Here is a 22,077-nt window from a genome sequence, read left to right as displayed (position 1 = left end):
TCCATATTCAAGGCTCACCTAGCAAAGAGGGAATTATTCCACAACCTTGGCTGGGGGGGGGGTCACAGCTATGAGCTGGACAACATGCCCAGGGGTCTGGGGGGAGTCTTCTAACTTAAAATGTGTTCCATCATAAACTTATTCCATTCCATTTCTGTACTAATCAGCAGTTTAAAAACAACAACAGAAAGATTCATATTTCAGTATACATTTATATATGCATTTCATCTCAATGTACATATCAAAATGTCTGAAGAATATTGATGTCACAATCTGCATAGTAGTTCAGGAGGTAAAGATCAGTATTGGAATTAACAGAAATTTTACTCCTTAAGAATCTACATATGACACCTATCCAAATATATGGGCTTTGAGAAGGTGAGGCTCATAACTTCACCAGACATCAACTGATACAGTTTTAATGTATGAAAGGAGCAAGAATAGAATTGGTGATTGGTTTGGAGCTCAGTGCCAATGTGGAGTTGTCCATATTTGGGAATAAGGATAGTGGGGACAAGAGTCTGAACCATCTCCTCTCACGTCACTTAGATATTCATCCTGGGTTCATGAGACAAATATAAATTAGGATAAACTTTCAATTCATTGCTGATACTACTACTACTACTACTAATTATAATAATAATAATTTTATTGGTTTTAAAAAAAAAATACAGTGGTTCTTGTCTCCCCAGTCCTAAATCCATACACATTTATTGCATCACTTAATTGTTTTGTCATTGCATCAGTGTGTGTCCTTTAAAGGCTTACAATTTACAAACTCAGTAATCAATCTTTTTCTGTATTTCTAACTGAAGAATTTAAAGAGATCTAGCAGCATATTCTGTATATATTGAAATTCACATAAGTATTAAGCACTGTTCCAAGCCATGAAGTCAGGTAGCATATTAAATATTAAGCTGTTTCACACATTCCAAGAAAACAATTCCATGATAAAGAGAGTGGGATTATGTCTGCTAACATTATCCCAGACCTCTGTGCTGTTCTGCATATGTCTGTGCAAATGGCAGAATCCCCAACTGTGCATACATTGTACATATATAATTTCTATCAGGATTCCCTGTCTGCATTTTAATTAATATGAAGCTATTACTTACACTAGGATATTGCAATCCTATATACAGTAGGGCCCAATTCATATGGTGGGTTACATTCCAGACCTCCTCTGTAAAGCAAAAACCGGTGTAAAGTGGAACTTATTGAATAGAATGGCGCACAATGCCCAAAAACCGCTGTAAAAGCAGAACAAGTGCCATATGAGTGGGGCTTTAGTCTAATTGCGTCTAACTGAGACCGCTGCATTGCGAAGCACAGTAACATGAAGAGCTGTAAAGCGGGGCCCTACTGTATGTCTTTTCAACTGTAGTACCAATGAGTTTAGTGGAGCTAATTCCTAGGTAAGTAGGTACTGAAGCTTCACCCCAACTACAAAGAGGTATTATATGAAGCATTTTGCTTTGCATAACTAAAAAGAACCAACACTTTTTTTAGCTAGTATTCACATGTTTTTTCAGAATGCTGCTCTAGAAGGATTTACAGCTTAGTCTTGAGGTCTCGGGAGCAGCCTGCCACTTCCAGTAATTGTCTTGAGTGCCTCTTTTACCTCTTTGTTTCTCAGAGTATATACGACTGGATTAACAACTGGGGGTACCACTGTATAAAGGAGAGAAACATATTTGTCTCTATCTATAGAGTAATTTGAGGTGGGCCTGATATATGTGTAGATGATTGAGGAGAAGTAAAAGCTGACAACAATGAGATGGGAGGAACATGTGGAGAAAGCTTTCTTCTTCCCTTCAGTGGAACGGATTCGGAAGATAGCTCTCAGGATAAAACAGTATGATGTTAGCGTCAACCCACAGCTACCTATCCCAAAGAACACATCTGCCATAAAAGTCATAGTTTCATTCAGGCTAGTGTCAGAGCATGAGAGCTTTAATACTGGGGGGAGATCACAGAAGAAATGATTGATGATGTTTGAGTTGCAGAAAGACAGATGCAGCACAAGTCCAGCGTGAATGGCAGAATTACCCATCCCAGCAAGCCACACTCCAATGGCTATGCCAATACACACTTCCTTCCTCATGATGACCATATACTGCAAAGGATGACAAATAGCAGCATAGCGGTCAAAAGCCATAAATGAAAGAAGAAAAATCTCTGTTCCCAAAGCCCATATGAAGAGATACAACTGTGTGATGCAGCCGTAAAACGAGATGGATTTTCTATGGGTCCAAAGAATCTGTAGCAATTTAGGCATTGTAACTGAGATAGAGAACATGTTTGCTAAGGACAGATTGATGAGCAGGAAGTACATGGGAGTGTGGAGTTTCCTGCAAATGCATATGGTATAGATGAGGATGGTGTTACCAGCTAAAGCAATAGCACAGATGAATGTGAATACCCAAAAGAGAAGTGTCTGCAGTTGTGGGGAGCTGGTTAGACCAACCAGTATAAACTCCATAGTAGCAGACTGGTTCTTCATTTCAATATATCTGATGCTGGTGACCTAGACGGGTACACTGTGTTAATTATGATGACAGATCCTTACTTTGTCTCTCCCTTAATATCCCCTCCCTCCCACCCACCCACCAGCAATGTGTCAACTGCTTACTTCAGCAGCCAGGAATTTACAAGGATATAGTTCTCCCCTGTGAGTAACATAAAATATGTTTTGAATGTCATGGCTAACCATTTCCTTTTGATCATTCTAATTTTTTTCCACCCTTTAAGTACAGAGCTGTTAAACATGTCAGTTGGACTTCATGTCCTAAATACTCTTGCCATTTATCACTGCATCTCAAAAACCACCAAGCCTTAAAGAAACCAATTTTATCTTTATATTCATCATTAGTTGGTGAATATCAGTATTATTTATTATTTATTAGCTAAAAGATAGCCATTAGCTAGGTTAGTCTGCTTATATATTTCCTCCAGTTTTTGGAAGTTGTCCATAATCCAAATTTTACTCTAGGAGCTGGTTAATCAGCAAATATCACTGGCTTCAAGTTCAAATCTCTTTCTCTGTGCACTGTACAAAGAAAGTTTACAGGTAGTCATCCCAAGCCAAAAAAGAAACGTGTACAGGGAGTCATCCAAAGCCAGTCAGAAATAGCCACTTTTTTTCTTTTTCTTTAAATAAAAAATCTCATCCAGATCCAGTTGGACTGGTTTAAATCATCCTTAAATATGGATGTACGTGAACATCTGAAGATGAGCTGATACATTTTGTCAGAACATGAGCCTGTTAGATTTCAGAGTTTAACTGAATGAGTCAAAATCACTGTGAAAGCCATCCTCATGTTACTATGGTATCTGGTCAAAGCAGTTGTGAGATATTTTTTTTCTAGCTGCATGCTGGATGGCACTGTACATGAAAATCATATCAAAATATAATACCATATAAAGCCACATATTACAACACCTTTAAAAGGGGATTGTCAAAACACAATTATTATTTTTAAAGGACTCTTGGCAGAATTTCATACCATGTGCCTCTGAGCATATGGTGAGTGCTGACAACCACAAAATGTACTACATTTTAAAGAACATTCACTACTTAAATCTTACGTTTAGCACTGTTTCAGATCAAACGGCTACCTTCAGTATTGTTTATTAACAAACATCTTTAAATTCAGAGCCAGGCTAGGAAAATGATGCAATTAAATACTTACATTCATTGTACTATGTTGTTAATCTTGCTAAACTCTCCCACCCTCAGAATTATTTTTTGTTTCAGCATGTGGCAACTGGAAAGCACTAGAGCCAATTGCTTCCATCTGTTTGATGGCTGGCAGTAAATAGTTGGATCCCCTTGTAGACACGTTCCCTTTCTGAGCAAAGTCAATGACCAGCTTTGAAAGCCTCCTTTTTAGTATGTGATTGTACCACTGGGAAAAAGACCACTGAGATATCTTTAGGAAGATGATAATCACAATACAGTTTTGTGAATTTCCCCTGATATTCAGCTTGAGGATGCTGATACTTTGCCCATTGTTTGTGTGTGTGCATGCATGTGTGTTTGCGTGCATTAGGGGATGGTGCGCCTAATTGCTTTCCTCACTTGCTTACCCTCCCCTCCCCCACAGGTGGCCAAGGCTCCTTTTCTTCTCCACCCACCCTGCACAGCTTGTGAAGCATCTCCTTCACTTCATCCCCCCCCCAAAAAAAATAATCAAGCCTTGCTCAACTGTGTGAGAGCCAGACAGGTCGCTCATCATCCTTGCTTGGTCAGCTGCCTCTTTGCCTGCACACCATGCTCACTTGCTTCATGTCTGCCTGGCTTACCAGCCCATCTCCCTCACCCACATACCTCACTCACTGATTCACTTGCCACACAAAGACCAAACTCAGTCACTCACTCCACACCTCACTGCTCATCATTACTTCTCATCATTGCTTCTCATCATACTGTAGTTCACAGTGCCACCTGTAGCAAACTACAGTATGACAACTTTTCCCATTTTCAGTTACAGGAACACACACACAAAAACATGTCTGCATATTTTCACTGCTTAGCATTCCTGCATGCTCTCCACTCTCTGGGTCACCAGGTGAGTCACCCCAATCTCAGACTATCAGCTTTCATTTTTTTTAAAAAAAGTTTCTAGGTGGTCTGATTCAAGAAATAAACACCAATATATCACCGCCGCCCAACTTCTGTTAAATGAGCTCATAGCTGGCTGCTCTAACCCCACCCTTTCAGGTTCGTAGTCAATAATTGAAGTCAGGGTTGTGACTACCAAGGCAGTTGTTGACCTCCAGGCAATAGCCAGAACCCATTGCAAAGCCAGGAAACGGTTGTTTCTTCCTGTTTATAGCTTTCAGCAGTAGCAAAAGTCCATTTATCTCTGCCTGTCAAGAGATTAGAACAAAACAAAAATCATAGCAGGATCTTTGTAGGCAATTGTTTACTGTAAACAATTTCAGTTATGATTATACATGCAAGACTTGTTAAATAACTTGCAAAATAGCATATTATTCACTGGTATCATGTGCCTCCGAGCATATGGTGAGTGGTGGCAACACCTGAAATCAGCCCAAATAATAGAAAGAAGACATGTGCTGTGCTGATCTTGTTTTAGCAGGGAGGAAGCAACATTTTTAAGACAGTAGATATAGTTCAGATGGTCACTTTAAATATGTCTGATTTACTTTGCAATTTTAGTGAAATTCCCTATAGGAAATCATTTTCTTTTGTTTCTATTTCTGTGAATATGTGAAGTACAGCAACATTTACACTACAAATACTCCAAAAATAATTGTGGTATAATGGCACTGAATATTCTGCAGAATAGTCTCCAGTGGACATAAGGAGTGTCTCAGTTTGCACAAGATAAAACAGTGGGAGGTGAAAGATATTCTAGCAAAATTTTAGGTGTGCTCTCTGTTTTTAATTGACCATGCCCACCTTGCCTTATACAAAGTGATTTAAACATAGCAGCCTGAAAACATGCATACTCTTTTTTCCGAACAGCTTGAGTCATTGCTGAAGTAGCAACATATTGTAATCTGTCTGATTTTACATCAGACTGCAGTTTCAGATTCAACTGTTACTGCACCCAAAATAGAAATAGAACATAATCTTCAATTTGAAACACAAAAGGCTGTCTTCACCATCATATGACATTGACCAATAGAAAGGCTTCGAAATTAATAAAAAAATAAATTTGCCACAGATTTCTAGGATGAATAATAACGGAAATAAAATTTTCTAGATTAGATTCTCTGTGGAAACATTAGTAATACAGGAAAGAAACAAAGTAAGAAGAACACTAACAAACATACAAAATATAATTATCCATCTTTGGGGATGGTAGGTTTTGCCACCACTCACCATATGCTCAGAGGCACATATTACCAAATTCTTCCAAGCTACACAGCAAGTGGATTGGACTGTGAAAGACCAGCCCAAATTGTGTTTGCATTTTGACAAATTTGTAGGGCAGTCCAATATCTTAGAGAGGAGTTCAGGTCTCCTGCTCCCCTGGTGCATTCACTATAGCTGCCCAATTTCCCTGCTTTTTAAAGTTTGATAGAAATATATGTGGGCTATAGGTACATTCTTAAAACATAAGGGTTTTTGCCTATTAGTGAATTATAATAAAATATGAAAAACCTTACCAGAACATACCAGATATCCTGTGCAAACCAGATACAGTAGGGCCCCACTCATACGGCAGGTTAGGTTCCACACCCCCGCCAGAAAGTGAAAACTGCCGAAAAGCAGATCAGCAGTAGTGCGGTGGTCTGGGACCTAACTCGCTGATCGCACCAGAGGAGAAGAAGATCAGATCTTCCCCTCCTCGGGTGCGATCAGCTCCAGCAGGAGTCTGATCGTGCCAGAAGAGGAGAAGATCGGCTGTAGCAAGCTGTAGCTGATCTTTCCCTCCTTGGGTGCTATCAGCTGGAGTGTACAAGTATGACCACTCCATGCCGGAAGAGGAGAAGATCGGCTGTAGCAAGCTGCAGCTGATCTTTCCCTTCTCGGGCGCGATCAGCTGGAGTGCATGAGTCTGACTGCCCCGTACCAGAAGAGGAGATCAGCTGTAGCAAGCTACAGCTGATCTTCCCCTCCTCAGGCGCTATCAGCTCAAGCAGGAGTCTGATTGTGCCAGAAGAGGAGAAGATTGGCTGTAGCGAGCTGCAGCTGATTTTCCCCTCTTCGGGCGTGATCAGCTGGAGTGTGGGGAGCTCCAGTCCCCCTCCAAGCTGATCACCCTGCTGGCGCCATATTAACAGAATGCTGAAAAACGGGACGCCAAAAAGCGGGGACCTACTGTACAAAGATGATAATAAGGTAGGACTTGATCAATTGTTTTTGATAGCAGCCTCCATGTGCTGGCATGATGCAAATTAGATAAACAGACAACCTGTAATATGTCTGTGATCTTCTAACTGAAGATCATACATCTGATGATGAATCCAAGCTGTATGATCTAACAATCCCTTATCAATTACCAGATCTTTAATTGGTCTACATTATAGTCTTATGCCTTATGACAGTTGTTTCTATCTATCTTCTCTTGCATCCTTGTTTATCAATGGACCTAAAATTAATCCAGGAATGTGTGATTTATCTTTACCTACAGAAAGAGAAAGGATTGATTTGAAAGCAGATTCATGAGAAAGTCAGAAGTTTACTCATTAATATTCCAACAGGATCATTTTTTCTTGGACCAATGTTAGTATTATATGATTCAGTAGTAACTCTGATGTACTGAAAGGCAGTCCCAGATGTGCAGCCACATCTATCACATTCCCAGGTATAAAATATGCAGCTATGTGTGTGATGAATTGTAGTAGGAGAACTAGCATTAACATGTTCATTTCAGGTAGGACCGGTTCCAAAGGGCGGCCAGGTGGGGCACTGGCTGAGGGTCCCTGGGGCTACAGGGGCCCCTGAGGGCCCCCCCTGCTCCCTTTCCACGATTTGCAGCCCCTTAAGGAAACCTCAATTGCCATCTTTGTTAAGGGCAGTACTGTGTGTGCAACTGCAGAACAGCTGAGAAAGGTAGGTTTATTTATTTATTTATTTATTTATTTATTTAATTTATATACCGCCCTAAGCCCAAGGGCTCTCTGGGCGGTGTACATAATAATAAAACAATCAGAGAATATATAAATACAATAATACAATGGAATCAAACAAAAATAATCAAAATAGCAGCAAAATACATCAATAAATATTAATAGTACACATTAAAATGTACTATTTAAATGTAAAACGAAGAATGAGTGGCGACTCTCACCAACCCAGCCCAGCCCTCATCACCCAGTAGTAAACCAGGTGCATGTGTGCAGGGGGTGGTGGCTCACCTTGATCTAGTACATGCTCTCTGCTTCAGCCCAGCTCTTGGCAGCAATGTCTTCATACTGTGCTTTGACCTCGGCAATGATGCCATCCAAGTCCAGGCTGCGGTTGTTATCCATGGACAAGACCACAGAAGTGTCATTGATCTAAGACTGCATTACACGCAGCTCCTCATCATACAGCTGCCTCAGGAAGTTGATCTCGTCAGTCAGGCATTCCAGACGGGACTCCAGCTCAATCTTGTTCATGTAGGCCTCATCCACATCCTTCTTCAAAAGGACAAAATCATTCTCCTTCTCAGTACGATGGTTGATTTCATCTTTATACTTAGTCTTGAATTCTTCTACAAGGCCTTGCATGTTGGCCAACTCAGCATCCAGCCTTGCTCTGTCCTGCCCCAAGCCGTCCAGCTGCCGGCGCAGGTTGTTGATGTAGGCCTCAAACATACTGTCCATGTTGCTTTGGGTGGTTTTCTGATTCTGCAGGAGACTCCATTTGGTATCCAGCATTTTATTCTGCTGCTCTAGGAAGCGAACCTTGTCAATCAAGTTGGCGAACTTGTTGTTGAGAGTCTTGATCTCCTCTTTTTCTTTGGTCCTCACTTGCTGGATGGTGGGGTCGATTTCCAAGTTGAGCAGCGCCAGCAGGCTCTTGTTCACACTGACGGCCATGATGCCCCCCATGCCGCCGCCGACGGAGGACCCTCGGAAGCTGCTGGCGCTGCCGCCGCCTCCAAACCTGCTGCCTCCATAGCCAGAGGAGGTGTAAGAGGTGCTGACTCGAGAGGCGGTGATGGGGCCCGCCGTATAGGAGCGGCTGCTGAAGGTGCGGACGGGGCCTGAAGAAGTGGTTCGGAAGGAGGATTTCTTCATCATGTTACTTTAGGGGTTTTTTTTTCGCCCTCTCTACGGGAGACAAGGCCGGGCGGGCACTGCAGAAAGGCTGTGAGCTGAAGGTTAAGCAAGGGAATGATGGGGTGTGTGATCCACAGCAACAATCCTGCCATGAAGCACGGAAAGGAAGTGTCGGGGCCTGTGGCAGGCCTGTGCCCAAGGGCCCCAGCATGTCTGGGGCCGGCCCTGATTTCAGGACTACTGCCACTTCAAGAAATGGAGTAAACCCTTTTGAAAGAGAACCTTAATACACACACAAAATAAGAGAACACTGGAGAGTTAGTCATGTTTGAAATAAGCATTTATTACAAACATACAGGCAGAGAATATTGAAAGTAAGAATACTCTTAAAGCAGATAGCATATCCCCAATCCTGCATTAGATTCCTAAACCCATCTTAATCAATTGTGCAATCAAGCAAAACAATCTCTCTCACCTTTCTGGTATTAGTTATGTAGGGGGAAGTTCACATATTGAACGGGACAGTGTTGCACTCTGAGTATGACTTACTAGATATAACACTATAAAATCAATCTGAACTGCTGATGGAAAACATGGAAATGACTATCAATTGGCTATGAGAATATTCAAAACAGTCATTTTTCCAGTTTTAATTGAAGACTAAGGAACACATTCTCAAGTGCCGAATCAACAATGTAGAAAGCAAACATACTGAAACAGACATTTTATTAAACTTAGCTGAAGGTGTTGAAAAATTCTTTGGTTCAATATTTCTTTTTGGTCTTTCAACACCATGCACATTACAATGAGCCAAATTCAGAAACATGCTCAGACATCTTCAGTAATGACTGGCTGTGTGTTTGTGTGTGTGTTTTGTTGCATCTCTCTTTGTATGCCTATTGATATCTAGTTCTCTTTAGATTTTTGAAACCTTTTCCAAAGAGTAGTTTTTATGTCTTTGTTTTTTAAACTGTATATGATGGGGTTTAGCGTGGGAGTTATCTGTACTGAATAGAGACCAAAGTGTTCAGATATTTGAAAGATTTTGAAGTTCACTTCATATATCATACAAAAGCTGGAAAATAAAACAAGCTTTACTCCTGCCTTCTGCTGAGTGAATCTTCAAGATGGTTGAATTGATATAAATGTTAGAGACAAGGGTAAGGAGGAAGGAGGTAAAACCAAAGAGAAAACTAGAGGCAAGTATCAGTATGTAATTTGTGAAAGACCCACTGCAAGGTAGTCTTAAAACTGAAGGGAGTTCACAGGTGTAGTGACTTATCATATTGGATCTACAGAAGGTCAGATCCTTTAAAGCCAATCACAGCACCGAATAAACCTGTTACCCAGGTTTCCCCCACCAGCTGCCTGCACAATTGTTTTTTTTCATAATGGGTGAATAATGTAGTTGGTCACATTGATCATATGCCATTGCTGAAAGCAGAAAAAAATTCTGCACAAGCAAAATGGAAAAAGAAAAAGATCTATACAAAGCATCCAGCTTTTCTGCTTTGGTTTTCTGCTTTGCTATGAAGTTTTCCAGCATCTTTACAGACATAGACAGAAAATGAAGAGGAGAGACAAGATGAAGTGTGGGTAAATCAAGGGCCACATTTATTTAAATAAAGCCAATACAATGATTAATTGTATAACAAATGATAGGCAGAGAAAAGTGCAGAACCAAACTCTTACCCAGTCAGGTGAGGGCACCCTGCCATGGAAAAGGAGCTGGTCCAAGCCCAATCCTCTTCTCCGGGCCCCATCACCATGGGGTGGTTAGGGAGGCCTTCCTGCCCCCCCCAGGGCCACACAACTCTGAGTGGGTGTTACAGGTTAGCCCCAAAGGTGAACCTTATCCTGCCAACAGGCCTCACAACCCGGAAGGCAAGTCTCAGATCTTACCTTTCATCTTAAAGGTTGCCTAAGGGTGCTCACCAAACCATACCTTTGAAATTTCCGCACATATCTGCCAAACGTGACCAATTCAACCTATTTACAGTATTAAACTTCCTGGCTGGGCAACAAATCAGCCAGATCCAAACTGAACAAATTAGCTGAATGCAGATAAACCAATCAGCCAAATTAGAAGAACAATACAGGATAGGCAAAAGAAAAGTCAGCATCTTTCCTGTTCTGGGTTTGCCTGAGATCAGGTAGTGACTAGAAATTATTTTCTGCAAATACTACTACACAGTAAGTGTGTGTAAATTTTAAAGAATTCCCCTCCCCAACAAAGACAAATGTGAAAAACACATTGCAAAAGGGTTTACAAGATCTAAAGACCAGGTTAAAAAAATGAAATGGACTGCCTTCAAATCGATTTTGACTTTTGCCAACCCTATGAATAGGGTTTCCTGGTATTCAGAGGGGTTTTTCCATTGCCTTCCTCTGAGGCTGAGAGGCAGTGATTGGCCCAAGGTCACCCAGGGAGCTTCATGGCTGTGTGGGGATTCGAACCCTGGTCTCCCACGTTGTAGTCCAACACCTTAACCACTACACCACACTGGCTCTCTGAAGACCAGGTACTCATTAAGAATTCACTGTATAGTTAACTTATAGTACAATGGTATACATGTCTACTTCAAAGTAATTCTCTTTGTATTTAATGGGGCTTAATGGGTGCAGGATGGTAGCCTAGACTTCGGTTTAGGGTGGCATTGGGGAAAAAGAGATTTTATGTGCCTTTAGCAACTTATGCCAAGTAGAATTTTAACAGCTCAAGCCTTTTCTTGTATGGAAACACAATTATGGGAAAAGCTTCACCATGACTACTCTCTAATTTTGTGTAATGACATACCCCCATGAGATCCATTTTGTGTTATGCCAAGCCCCCATAGTAGCCATTTTTTTAAAACTAGTACACCTCTTTCAAAAGGTGAAACATGCCCTCTAGTCCAAAAATTGGTAGCTTCTGTTTTAGGCTAATTTGGAGGCTGCCTAGTTCAGGACTGAATCTGGGCAACAATTCAGAAAACCTGAACATTCATTAGCCTTTAGCTAATTTAGAGCAAAATGTGCAAAATGTTTTTATTGGATTTTGGTGTTTTAAAAGTGGGAAGGGAAAGATTTATAGCTATATATAGCATGGCCAGTGGATTGGGCTGATGGGAGTTGTAGTTCAAAAAAGTAACTTTTCCAAGCTCCGAGCTTTACTCACTAATATGGATAAACAAAATATAGCTATAAATCTTTCCCTTCCCACTTTTAAAACACCAAAATCCAATAAAAACATTTTGCACATTTTGCTCTAAAATTTTCTTTCTAGGAGGGCTTGATAATTGTAATATCAGATTCAGGGCTATCCTTGGTCTAAACAAATATTGTATTCTTTGCACACCCATATATTCTATATACACATAAATATATATACACATAAATAGCTGTGTAGCTTTACCTACTATTTCTAAATCTTTTCTGAAAAATGTTTTTTATTTCCTTGTTTTTTAAACTGTATATGATGGGGTTTAACATAGGAGTTATAATATTATATTGGATAGAGAGCACACTGTCCAGGTGTTTGAAAGATTTAGAATTTGGCTTCATGTATCGGGAAAAAACAGAAAAATAACATAAACACACAACAATGAGGTGGGAGCTGCAAGTAGAGAAGGCTTTGCTCTTGCCTTTAGCTGAATGAATCTTCAGGATACTTGAAATGATATAAATATAAGAGATAAGGGTGAGGAGGAAGGGGATTATACCAAAGAGAAAAACAGAGGCAAGAGTCAGCATATAATTGGTGAAACTTTCACTACAAGACAAGCTCAAAACTGGAGGAAGTTCACAGGTGTAAAAGGGGATTGTATTGAATCTACAGAAGGTCAAATTCTTTAAAGGCAATGTGTTGAGAACTGCATCAAAGAGTCCTATTACCCAGGTTCCCCCCACCAGTTGTCTACATATCCGTTTCTTCATAATGGTTGAATAATGCAGTGGGTCACATATGGCAACGTATCGATCATATGCCATTGCTGAAAGCAGGTAAAATTCAGCACAAGCAAACTGGAGAAAGAAAAAGATCTGTGCAAAGCATCCCACCACAGAAATGGTTTTCTGTTTTGCTACAAAGTTTTCCAGCATCTTTGGGACAGTGACAGATGAGTAGCAAATGTCAACGAAGGCTAGATGGCTGAGAAAGAAGAACATGGGAGTATGAAGGCCAGGCTCAGTCTTGATTAAAAATATGATGACAGAGTTTCCTAACAATGTGGTAGCATATATTATCAGAAACAAAAAAAAGAGAAAAATCTGTACTTGCGGATCACTTGAAAGTCCCAAGAGTATAAATTCTGTTATTATGGTCTGATTTTCCATGGTGAGATGTTGAACACCTGTAAGATCTGTGAGTGGAGGAAACAAATATGAGAATGAAAAATCTTAAAATATTGATATAGATGAAATATGAGTAAATCATTTTTATATTAATTTCCAGTATAACTATGAAAATTTTACTGTAGTGATACCATCAATTATTATTTTCCTTTCCTACTTGATAAATATTTTAAAACATTGTGTAACATTTTAAAATATTAACATAAATGGATGAGTAATTTATTAATGTTTTGCACTCACATTTTCCTCTCCTCTTGCCTCTTTTCCTCTCCTGTAAAGTATGTGTCTGTGCGTCTGTGTATTCCACCATTATTTTTTTCTGTTCTTCACAATATGGCTACAAAACAGTACTGTAAAGATACAATCCATTTTTTTTGTTTCCCTCCCCCTCTCTATACATACATGCTTGTGCTCACATGCACACACAAACATAAATGTAGGGTCTGCATTTTTAATTTTTGTGTAGTGCCTAGCACTGTTATTTTTATCCTGCCCTTCCTCCAGAAAGAGCCCAGGGGGGCAAAAACATCAACAATATTACTGAAACCATTCTAAAAATGTTAAGAACATTATAAAAATTGTTAAAAATAATCACATTCTTTCAGCCAATTGCAATGAACAGGATCTTTCAACCATTTTTTTAAAAAAAAACTCCTGAAAGTCAATTAGGAGGGCAAGAGATGCACCTCATCAAGTGCCTAGCATGTGTGTGTGTGTGTGTGTTTGAGACCCAGGGGTGAAATAAGACGCAGACACAATATGATGGGTTAAATAACGGGCCACTTTATTAAACCAAATTCATATTATTACAATGAACCTGCAAAGGGAAACATAAGTGCGGGATTCAACTGGTGAGTCAGGCAAAGCCTGCTTGCAGCTATTCGGGCGACCCAAACCCCTGTCGGGCAAAGGGGTGCAATTTGTCAACGCCTTGCCCTGACCACACTCCAATTGTGTGTAGGGAGGCCAACCTGCGTCACCGCCCCCCGGTGCCCTGAAACTCCGGGTGGATGAGACCTGTTGGCCCCAAAGGCGACCCGTATCCTGCCCTCGGGCCGTAAAACCCGGAGCTGCAGGCCTCCGGAACCGCCTATCACCTCCAAAGGTGCCTAAAGGTGTCACCTAGCTGCCCTTCACCTTCAACCTTTCCCGCACTTCCTCGCCACAGAAAGGGGACAAACCTCTGTTTAGTCACCCTTTACCCCACATTCAGACAAGATGTCCTTCAAGCCCCTCTGCAGGTCTTCTAAAAGGATCTCATTACCTACATCGGTCATATGAACGCCATCTGACCGATATAGCTCAACCTTACTGCGCCTTATCTCTGGATGGTGAATGACAAAACCACCAGAGTCCAATAGAGCAAGACGGAGCTGCCTATTTACTTTTTTGCAGGTCCTATTTATCCCACTAGGGTCACCCATATAATTCCAGTGCCTACGGGGTAAAATATCGGACCAAATCAAGTGCACCCCCGGCCACCTCTGCTTGATGGCCCGGAAGTCAGCACACGCCTGCTCAATAAGGGCTCTGCCCTTCAACATACCAAGGTCATTCCCCCCCAGGTGAATGACCAAAAATTGTGGCTCGTCCTGGACCACTGCCGATTGGAAAAGAGCTGGCAGGAGCCCGTCCCAACGCATCCCACGGCGGCCCAACCATTGCACGTTAGCCCACTGGCTAAGTCCAAGCTGTGTGCCAAAACGCGACTTTGCCGCCCTGCGGCCTGCCCAAAAAACCATACTATGGCCGCAGAGGAGGATGCGCACTCTTTCATCTCCCTTCCAGCGGCCTGTCAAAACAAACAATGGAAACTCATAACAGTGACAGAAACAAGTCACAAACTGGTTTTTGGAACCCCTTGAAAAGGCCGAACATAAGACCTATAGGCTGTGGAACGCCATGTGCCCAGGGACTGTAACTGGCCTTGGGAAAAACCCAAGCAGGCAGCCGTGGACGCTGCGCCAATACGGAAAGAATGTGTCCCAAACGTGTTGGGATCTAGTCCCATATGCCCAAGGGCTAACCTAGTAACTGCCCAAAACTGAAATCTAGAAAGGGGGAGGCCATCCTTGTGCACAAATAAATATCCTGGCTGTTGGCCACGGACTATTAAGAACTTAGCCAATGCTGTTACAGGGCAAATTTCGTGCCGCTGTGAGGGGGAAAGAACCACCATACATCCCCTCTTGCGTTGATCAGTCTTTGACCAGCGCAGCTGGAGGGTAGCCTGTCCCTCCCTCCAACTAAAGTCAGAAAGCAAAAGGGCACAGGAGGATAGGTCAGTCCTGGACCCCACCAGCACCTCACTGATCCGAAAAGCTCCGAAGAACAGCGTAAGTGCGGCCGCATGAAAAAGCAGGGCCTCAAAAGGCGATGAACATAAACGTTCAAATTGGGGCAAAAGCCCTAGCAAAAGTTCTGGGTGAATAGGGGAGCGAGGATCAGAAGTGGTGCAGTGATCCCTTGCCCAGCCTTCCAACATCTTACGAAGTCGGAAGTCATCAGAAAAGTCCCGCAAACCTCGAGACTTGGCCAAAAAGGATAGGCCCGAGATCTTACCTCGAATAGTCTTAACGGCAAGTCCCTTCCTCCTGCCTTCCACACAAAATTCTATGAGGTGTTCCACTGGGATGGGCCACTGCTGTACGTAACCCCTTTCTACCCTGAAAGCAAATAGCTCCCTACCTGCTCTCTGGTAGCTGGCCATAGTACTGGGTGCAATGGACAGGCTTATCGCTCTCTCCGACTCAAGCTGCCAATCTCCCATAGATCTGGCGGGACCACATCCGGCTGAGCCTTGGCCCACGGTGCCAGGTGGCGAAACCTCTCCATCTGGTTCCGTGACAGAGCATCAGCAATACTATTATCAATACCCGGTACGTGGCGTGCCAGGAACAGAATGTTGAAGTGGAGACATTGTAAAACAAAGGCGTGCACTAGGTGCATAACTCTAGGGTTCTTTGATGACAAGGAGTTAATAACGTGCACCGTGGACAGGTTGTCACACCAGAAGTGGACTGTGGAATCACGTAGCCTGTCCAGCCAAAGATGCGCTGCCGCCACGATGGGAAAGAATTCCAGGAGAGTTAAGTCTCTAGTCCAGCCCTCCTGAACCCAGGTCTGTGGCCAGCTGCCATGGCTCCAAGAGTCATTAAGGATGACACCGAAACCAAATGCCCCCGAGGCGTCGGAGTGCACCTGAAGTTCAGCCTCCAGGAGGCGGTCCCGCCTCCAAAAAGAAATCCCATTGAAGTCCTGTAAGAACTTAGCCCAGACTAACAGATCGTCTTTTAGCGCTCCTGAGAGCCTAATGTGATGATGAGGGCATGACAAACCTGACATGGCGTCATATATTCGTCTGAGGAAAGCCCGCCCTGGTGCCACTACCCTGCAGGCGAAGTTCAATGAACCCGCAGGCTCCTGGAGGGTGCGCAGTGTTACGCTCCTGGAAGTCCAAACATGTGATAACTTTTCACGTAGCAGCTGTAATTTAGCCGGTGGGAGCCTACAGGCCTGGGCCAATGTATCTATCTCGATCCCCAGGAATGTGATAATCTGGGCCGGATAATCCATTTTTTCCCCTGCCAGTGGGACTCCAAGATCCCTAGACAGCTCCATAAATTGATCCATAAGGTCTTTGCACTCCCCCGTGTGTGCACGTCCAGCAAATAAAAAATTATCTAAATAGTGGACAACAGAACATGATCCAGACCGCCTCCTTGCCGCCCACTCCAGGAAAGAGCTAAAAAGCTCGAATACTGTGCACGAGATCGAACAGCCCATGGGCAATTCATGATCCACATAATAATGATCAGCAAAAGCAAAACCCGATAGATCAAAGTCACCTGGATGGACGGGAAGGAGGCGGAATGCAGACTTTATATCACACTTCCCCATGAAGGCACCCACACCACACCTCCTCACCATGCTCACTGCACAGTCGAAAGAGGTGTAACGTACCGAACATAAGTGAGGTGGAATAAAGTCATTAACCGAATGCCCATGCAGATAGGAGAGGTGATGGATGAGGCGGAACTCACCAGGCGTCTTTTTGGGTACAATACCCAGTGGAGAAACCCTAAGAGACGGAACAGGAGGGGACGTGAAGGGGCCCAAAACTCTGCCCGCTTCCCTTTCTTTGTTAATCTTGTCCAGAACAACCTGTTCCATGCCTAAGACCGACCTCAGGTTCCTAAACCGGAAGGCAGTCCGGGGCCCTAAATAAGGGATCCGAAAACCATTTGAAAAACCCTCTAAGAGGCAACGAGCTTCTTGAGCTAAAGGGTAACTACTCAATAAGTGTTGTAAAACAGGTAATTTAATTGGGCTGGGGCCCTTTTCCCTGAGTTGCACCAGGGGGTCCTTGCCTCCACTGCCCCTGGAAGTCTCTATTGCCACCTCGGTAAGGTCGGTTCCTAGGGCAGGCAGCGGGTATGTGTTGGCCCCTGCAGAGTGTACACTCATGCCTATATCGGCAAGGGTTCCTACTACAGAAGCCACGGGAGCTAAACTCCCAGCAGAGCAGGCGTGGTTGAACCCCCTGCCCCGCTGGCCCGCGGGAAGGAACTTGTGTCAACTGCCTAGCCATGAGGTGGCCACTATCGGTCCTGTCTCCAGCCACCAACTTTGAATGAGACATGAACTGTAGCCACAGCTCCGCCTCCTTCTTATCCCATGGCAAGGAGGCATCATATGCCACTCTCATACGAAAAGCCTCATCGTAAGAGAGCCATGCAAACCCCATGAACTCTGTATATGCCCTATATATAATGTCCAGGTATTTAATCAGGACCAAACTGCGCTTTGGCTGTTTTTGTAGGATCACCCCTATATATGTAAGGTAGGCAGGGAGCCAGTTAGCCCAAGTGCGCTCAATCCGGCGCCTCTTGGGCCGCTCTACCTCCTTCTCTTCACCTTTTTCCCTGTCTCTCTTGATTGGCTCTCTGTATAATAGGGAAAACAGATCAATGTACTCCCCGTTCCAGATTTTATCCTTTGTTGCTGGGAGCAAATGAAAACCCAGAGGGGCAGAAGTCTCGCTGAAAGGGATGGCACCCTCTTTAATATGCCCAAGTGGGTCGCCAATGCCTTGAGGGACCACGGACACATCTGAAGAGACTGTGGGTTGGGGGGAGATGGTTGTTTCAACCCCAGCGCTGGCCCGAGAAGATGCCCAGACCTGTTCACAAGCCTCTAATGAAGAGGGGGGTAGTGACTGTGTGTCACCCGTCTGGGCAGCCAGAAGAGAAGCCTGGGTGTCAGTCTCCGTGTTATGTGGAAGAGAGAAAGGCCAAACCTGGCCAGGCCCCCAATATTGGTATCCCCATGGGGGCCAGCCCCACGTAGGGGCCATTCCTGGGGAGCCTGCCACAGCATACTCACCCGATTTTCCAGCCGACACCGCCTCCATAGCTGGCTGTTCGGCAGTAGTAGCGCCCCGGTCTTGTATGGGAGCTTCTCTTATGGACACACTGGGACCCGCCTCAAGGGCATCCAGATGAGCTAGAATTAATTCCAATGTCGGCTGGTTAGAAACAGGTGAAAGCAATCCCCCAGCCACGTTGGACTGACTAACCCCAGATAATGTTGGAGCTGCACAGAATGACCTAGTAGGCTGCCTCCTGGTGCGTTTTGCCTGGGGGGTACTTGCCGCAGGGGCAGTCTGTTGGCTAGGTAGAGATTGGTGAGAGGAGGCTCCCTCCAGAGCCGCAAGATGGGTCAGGATAGCCGCCCATGGTGGCTCGTCAACTCCCGCCTTAGCGACCCCCTGGGGGGGAGGCCCCATATTCGTTCTAGGGGCCCTCCCTTTTCCTTTAGGCCCACCTTGCCCCTTTTTGGGTGCCATGGCCAGGGGAAGGTGAAAGACCTGAAATTCCCACCAAAATAACTATTTTGTTATTTTATTATTATTATTATTTAGAGACTATATATATGTGTGTATGTGTAACCAAAGGCTCCTTACTGTGTGCCCTCTCCTTGAAAACCAAAGCCCCAGGATGGGTGAGGGGGGGTTGTACCCACCCTTTTCCTCCCTGAAGCTCCGATAGAGAGGGGAGGGGGGCCGCGAACTGTTAAACCACCAAGTTGCGGGAGGCCGTCAAGCAGCTGCTATCACAGCCGTTCAAAAACCTCCTGCAGCCGCTCAAACTGTACAGAAGGGGGGGCAAGCTGTCAAACCGTCAAGCTGCAGAAGCCGCCAAGCCGCTGCACGCAGCCGCTCAAAAACGTCTCCCGCCGCCACTCAAATTCTTAAGAAAAAAGGGGGGGACGAGCCGTCAAGTCGCCAAGCCGCGACAAGCCGCCGATCAGCTGGGAAAGCTGTCAAGCCTCCAAGCCGCTACAGTAAGTGAGGGGGGGCGATCCATACAACCGCCAAGCTGCGGCAAGCCACCAATCAGCCGGGCGAGCTGCCAAACCGCCAAGCCGCCAATGCCTCCCCAGCCGCCTCCAAGACAGTAAGTGAAGAGGGGGGGCGATCTGCCAAACCGCCAAGCCGCGGCAAGACGCCAATCAGCTGGGCGAGCTGTCAAACCGCCAAGCTGCCAACACCTCCCCAGCCGCCTCCGAGACAACAAGTGAAAAGGGGGGGGCGAGCTGTCAAGCCGCCAAGTCGCGGCAGCCGATCACATCAAACGCTCTTCAAAATGGTGTCGTCTCCTGACTCCCGCACTTCAAAATGTCGCCGCAGGCCACTCCAGTAGCGCAGGTACTCCGCTGCCACAATTATGAAGAGGGAGAGGGGGCGGATGGCATGAGCCTAAATAAGCTCATATGCCCCGCCCCCTCTAGAAGCGCGCTGTTACTGCGTCACCCCAGCCGGCGCGCTTGCCCTCTCCAGGCATGGAGGCTCAGGCTTCACCCAGGCCGCAAACACGCCCCGCAACTGGTAAGTCCCGGGTGCAAAGCGGGGAAGTCATAGGTGCCTAGCATGTATGTGTTAGGGATATGTTTGAATTTTGCAACGTTTGAATTTGACACCAGATTTCCTATTTATTCACATTTTTTGTCCTTGTGGATTGGATTTTTTTCTAGCACTTTTGCATGACTGAACCAGATTTTGTTTGTAAATTCACCTGAAAAATATCAATATTAATATCAATATTTTCCTCAAAATATTCATATTAATATTGAAATTTCCCCCAAAATATCCATATCAATATTGATATTTCAAGGAACATATCAATTTTTTTAAAAAACCTATGAAAAAAGTATTTTTAAAAAAATATCAATATTAATATCAATATTTTATGTAAAAAATCCTCATGTAAATTCTCCAGCATTTTAGTGTGAATTTCTTCTAATAAACACATTTTGTGGGCAGTTTTAATTAATGTACACCTCTTCAAGTGCCGAGCAATTGTGTGTGTGTGCATGCATGTGTGTAAGGCATAGGTGCCTAGCATCTGTATGTGTGTGTGTGTGTTAGGGATGTGCTTGAATATTGCAACATTTGAATTTGATACAAAATTCCCTATTTATTCACTTTTTTCATCTTCGCTGATTGGATTTTTTTCTAGCAGTTTTCCATGGGTGAAGCAGTTTTTCTAAAAAACATCCCTGAAAAATATCAATATTAATATCAATATTTTCATCAAAATATTTATATTAATATTGATATTTTCCCCCAAATATTAATATCAGTATTGATATTTTGAGGAAAATGACAATTTTTAAAGAAAAACTATGAAAAATGTGTTTTAAAAATATCAGTATTAATATTTTTGCATAAAAAATCCTCATCAAAATTCTCCAGCATTTTAGTGTGAATTTCCTCTAATGAATACACTTTTGTGGGCAGTTTTAATTAATGTTTACATTTTTGCAAGCCATTTCTTGTCATGGCATTTTCACTCATGTTGAATAAGTGCCAATTTTAAAGGATGGCTGTGTTTTGGTTCTCATATTGTTTCGGAAAGTGTGAATTTGATGGTTTCAGCTTGAAATGCGAACTGAATCAAAATTCTTGACCATCCCTAGTTGGACAGTAGTGCCTATGGAGCTCAGGATAGTTTTTGTTTGTTTGTTTCTTAAAAGAGATCAGTGGGGATTTTAAAAAAATCATTACGTTTAAAAATGTCTGCTGCTCTGCTTGAAAAAAATCACTCCAGAGTTCTTGGGGAAGGGCAGTAGCTCAGTGTTAGAGCATCTGCCTTGCAAGCAGAAGATCCCAGGTTTAATCCCAGGCATCTCTGGGTAGGGCTGAGACTAACCTTGGAAAGCCACTGCCAGTCAGTGTAGACAATATTGAGCTAGATGGACCAATGGTCTTACTCAGTTTACGGTAGCTTCTTATGTTTCTGTGTTCCTCTTCTGCACTCCACAGGTATCATTCTGCACAGTCTCTGTCAAGGATTCTCCTGGTTCCTCAGCCTCACTTCACACAAAATCAGTCTTCCTTAATTCTTGGCTGCCACCACTTCAGTCTTCCAGAGCAAAATTCTTGGATTATGTTTTATAGACTAGAAGTCTGCAAAAACGTTCCAGTCATGTATTGGCCCCTTTGCAATTTTATTTATTTATTACATTTCTACCCCGCCTTTCTTTTTCATGATTGAAACGCAAGGCAGTTTACATATGGTTCCCAGGCAGTCTCCCATCCAGGCACTGACCAGACCTGACCCTACTTAGCTTCAGCAGGGAGCTGGCCACATGTGCCTTCAGACAATAGCCTGGGACCAAATTACAAGAAAATGAATACAAACTGGATTTATTTGTCACTGAGCAGCCGTAATCTACTTTGGATAAGCTCCTGTGCCAGCAAATTTCTTGAGCTTCTGCTGAAGGGTAGGAAAAACAGTTATAGCTGTTCTTGAGTCCTCATGAGAGTGAATGGGAAACACAGAGCCTCATTTTATGAAAACGGATTGGAATCCCAAATCACAGATCAAAGCAAAGAGCACAGAGAGACTAAGAAATAGATCATTTATTTTCTTTTTTTGAAAAAGCACAGGCACAAATACACTGCAGGCCTTATATTTATTTATTTAATTTATATCCAGTCCTTCCTACTAAAGGAGCCCAGGGCAGCAAAAAAACAAGAAAAATAATTTAAAAAAT

At 43.4% G+C, this 22,077-nt stretch overlaps 3 protein-coding genes across 3 annotated transcripts; all 3 read right to left on the bottom strand.

Annotated features, from left to right (window-relative positions):
- Positions 1–1,558: 1,558 nt before the first annotated feature.
- Positions 1,559–2,506, bottom strand: LOC133367885 (olfactory receptor 13G1-like). Its single transcript, XM_061591971.1, has one exon. It carries the CDS (start codon positions 2,501–2,503, stop codon positions 1,559–1,561), a length of 945 nt encoding a protein of 314 aa, XP_061447955.1. The 5' UTR covers positions 2,504–2,506.
- A 5,336-nt stretch (positions 2,507–7,842) lies between these two features.
- On the bottom strand, positions 7,843–8,711 carry LOC133366294 (keratin, type II cytoskeletal 8-like). Its single transcript, XM_061589249.1, is given in 1 exon segment — positions 7,843–8,711. A coding segment is annotated over 1 exon segment (864 nt). The 5' UTR covers positions 8,707–8,711.
- A 3,364-nt stretch (positions 8,712–12,075) lies between these two features.
- On the bottom strand, positions 12,076–12,999 carry LOC133367884 (olfactory receptor 1E16-like). Its single transcript, XM_061591970.1, has one exon. It carries the CDS (start codon positions 12,997–12,999, stop codon positions 12,076–12,078), a length of 924 nt encoding a protein of 307 aa, XP_061447954.1.
- Between the last annotated feature and the right edge of the window lie 9,078 nt (positions 13,000–22,077).

This window comes from Rhineura floridana, chromosome 11 (assembly GCF_030035675.1).
Source record: "Rhineura floridana isolate rRhiFlo1 chromosome 11, rRhiFlo1.hap2, whole genome shotgun sequence".
In the NCBI taxonomy this organism is placed as follows: domain Eukaryota; kingdom Metazoa; phylum Chordata; class Lepidosauria; order Squamata; family Rhineuridae; genus Rhineura; species Rhineura floridana.
The sequence above is the reverse complement of the archived record's forward strand: the minus strand, read 5'-3'. Positions and strand labels throughout refer to the sequence as shown.

Bases quoted from the DNA above. Each gene is read 5' to 3' on its own strand.
- LOC133367884 (XM_061591970.1), bottom strand. From the start codon at position 12,999: ATGGAAAATCAGACCATAATAACAGAATTTATACTCTTGGGACTTTCA.
- LOC133367885 (XM_061591971.1), bottom strand. From the start codon at position 2,503: ATGAAGAACCAGTCTGCTACTATGGAGTTTATACTGGTTGGTCTAACC.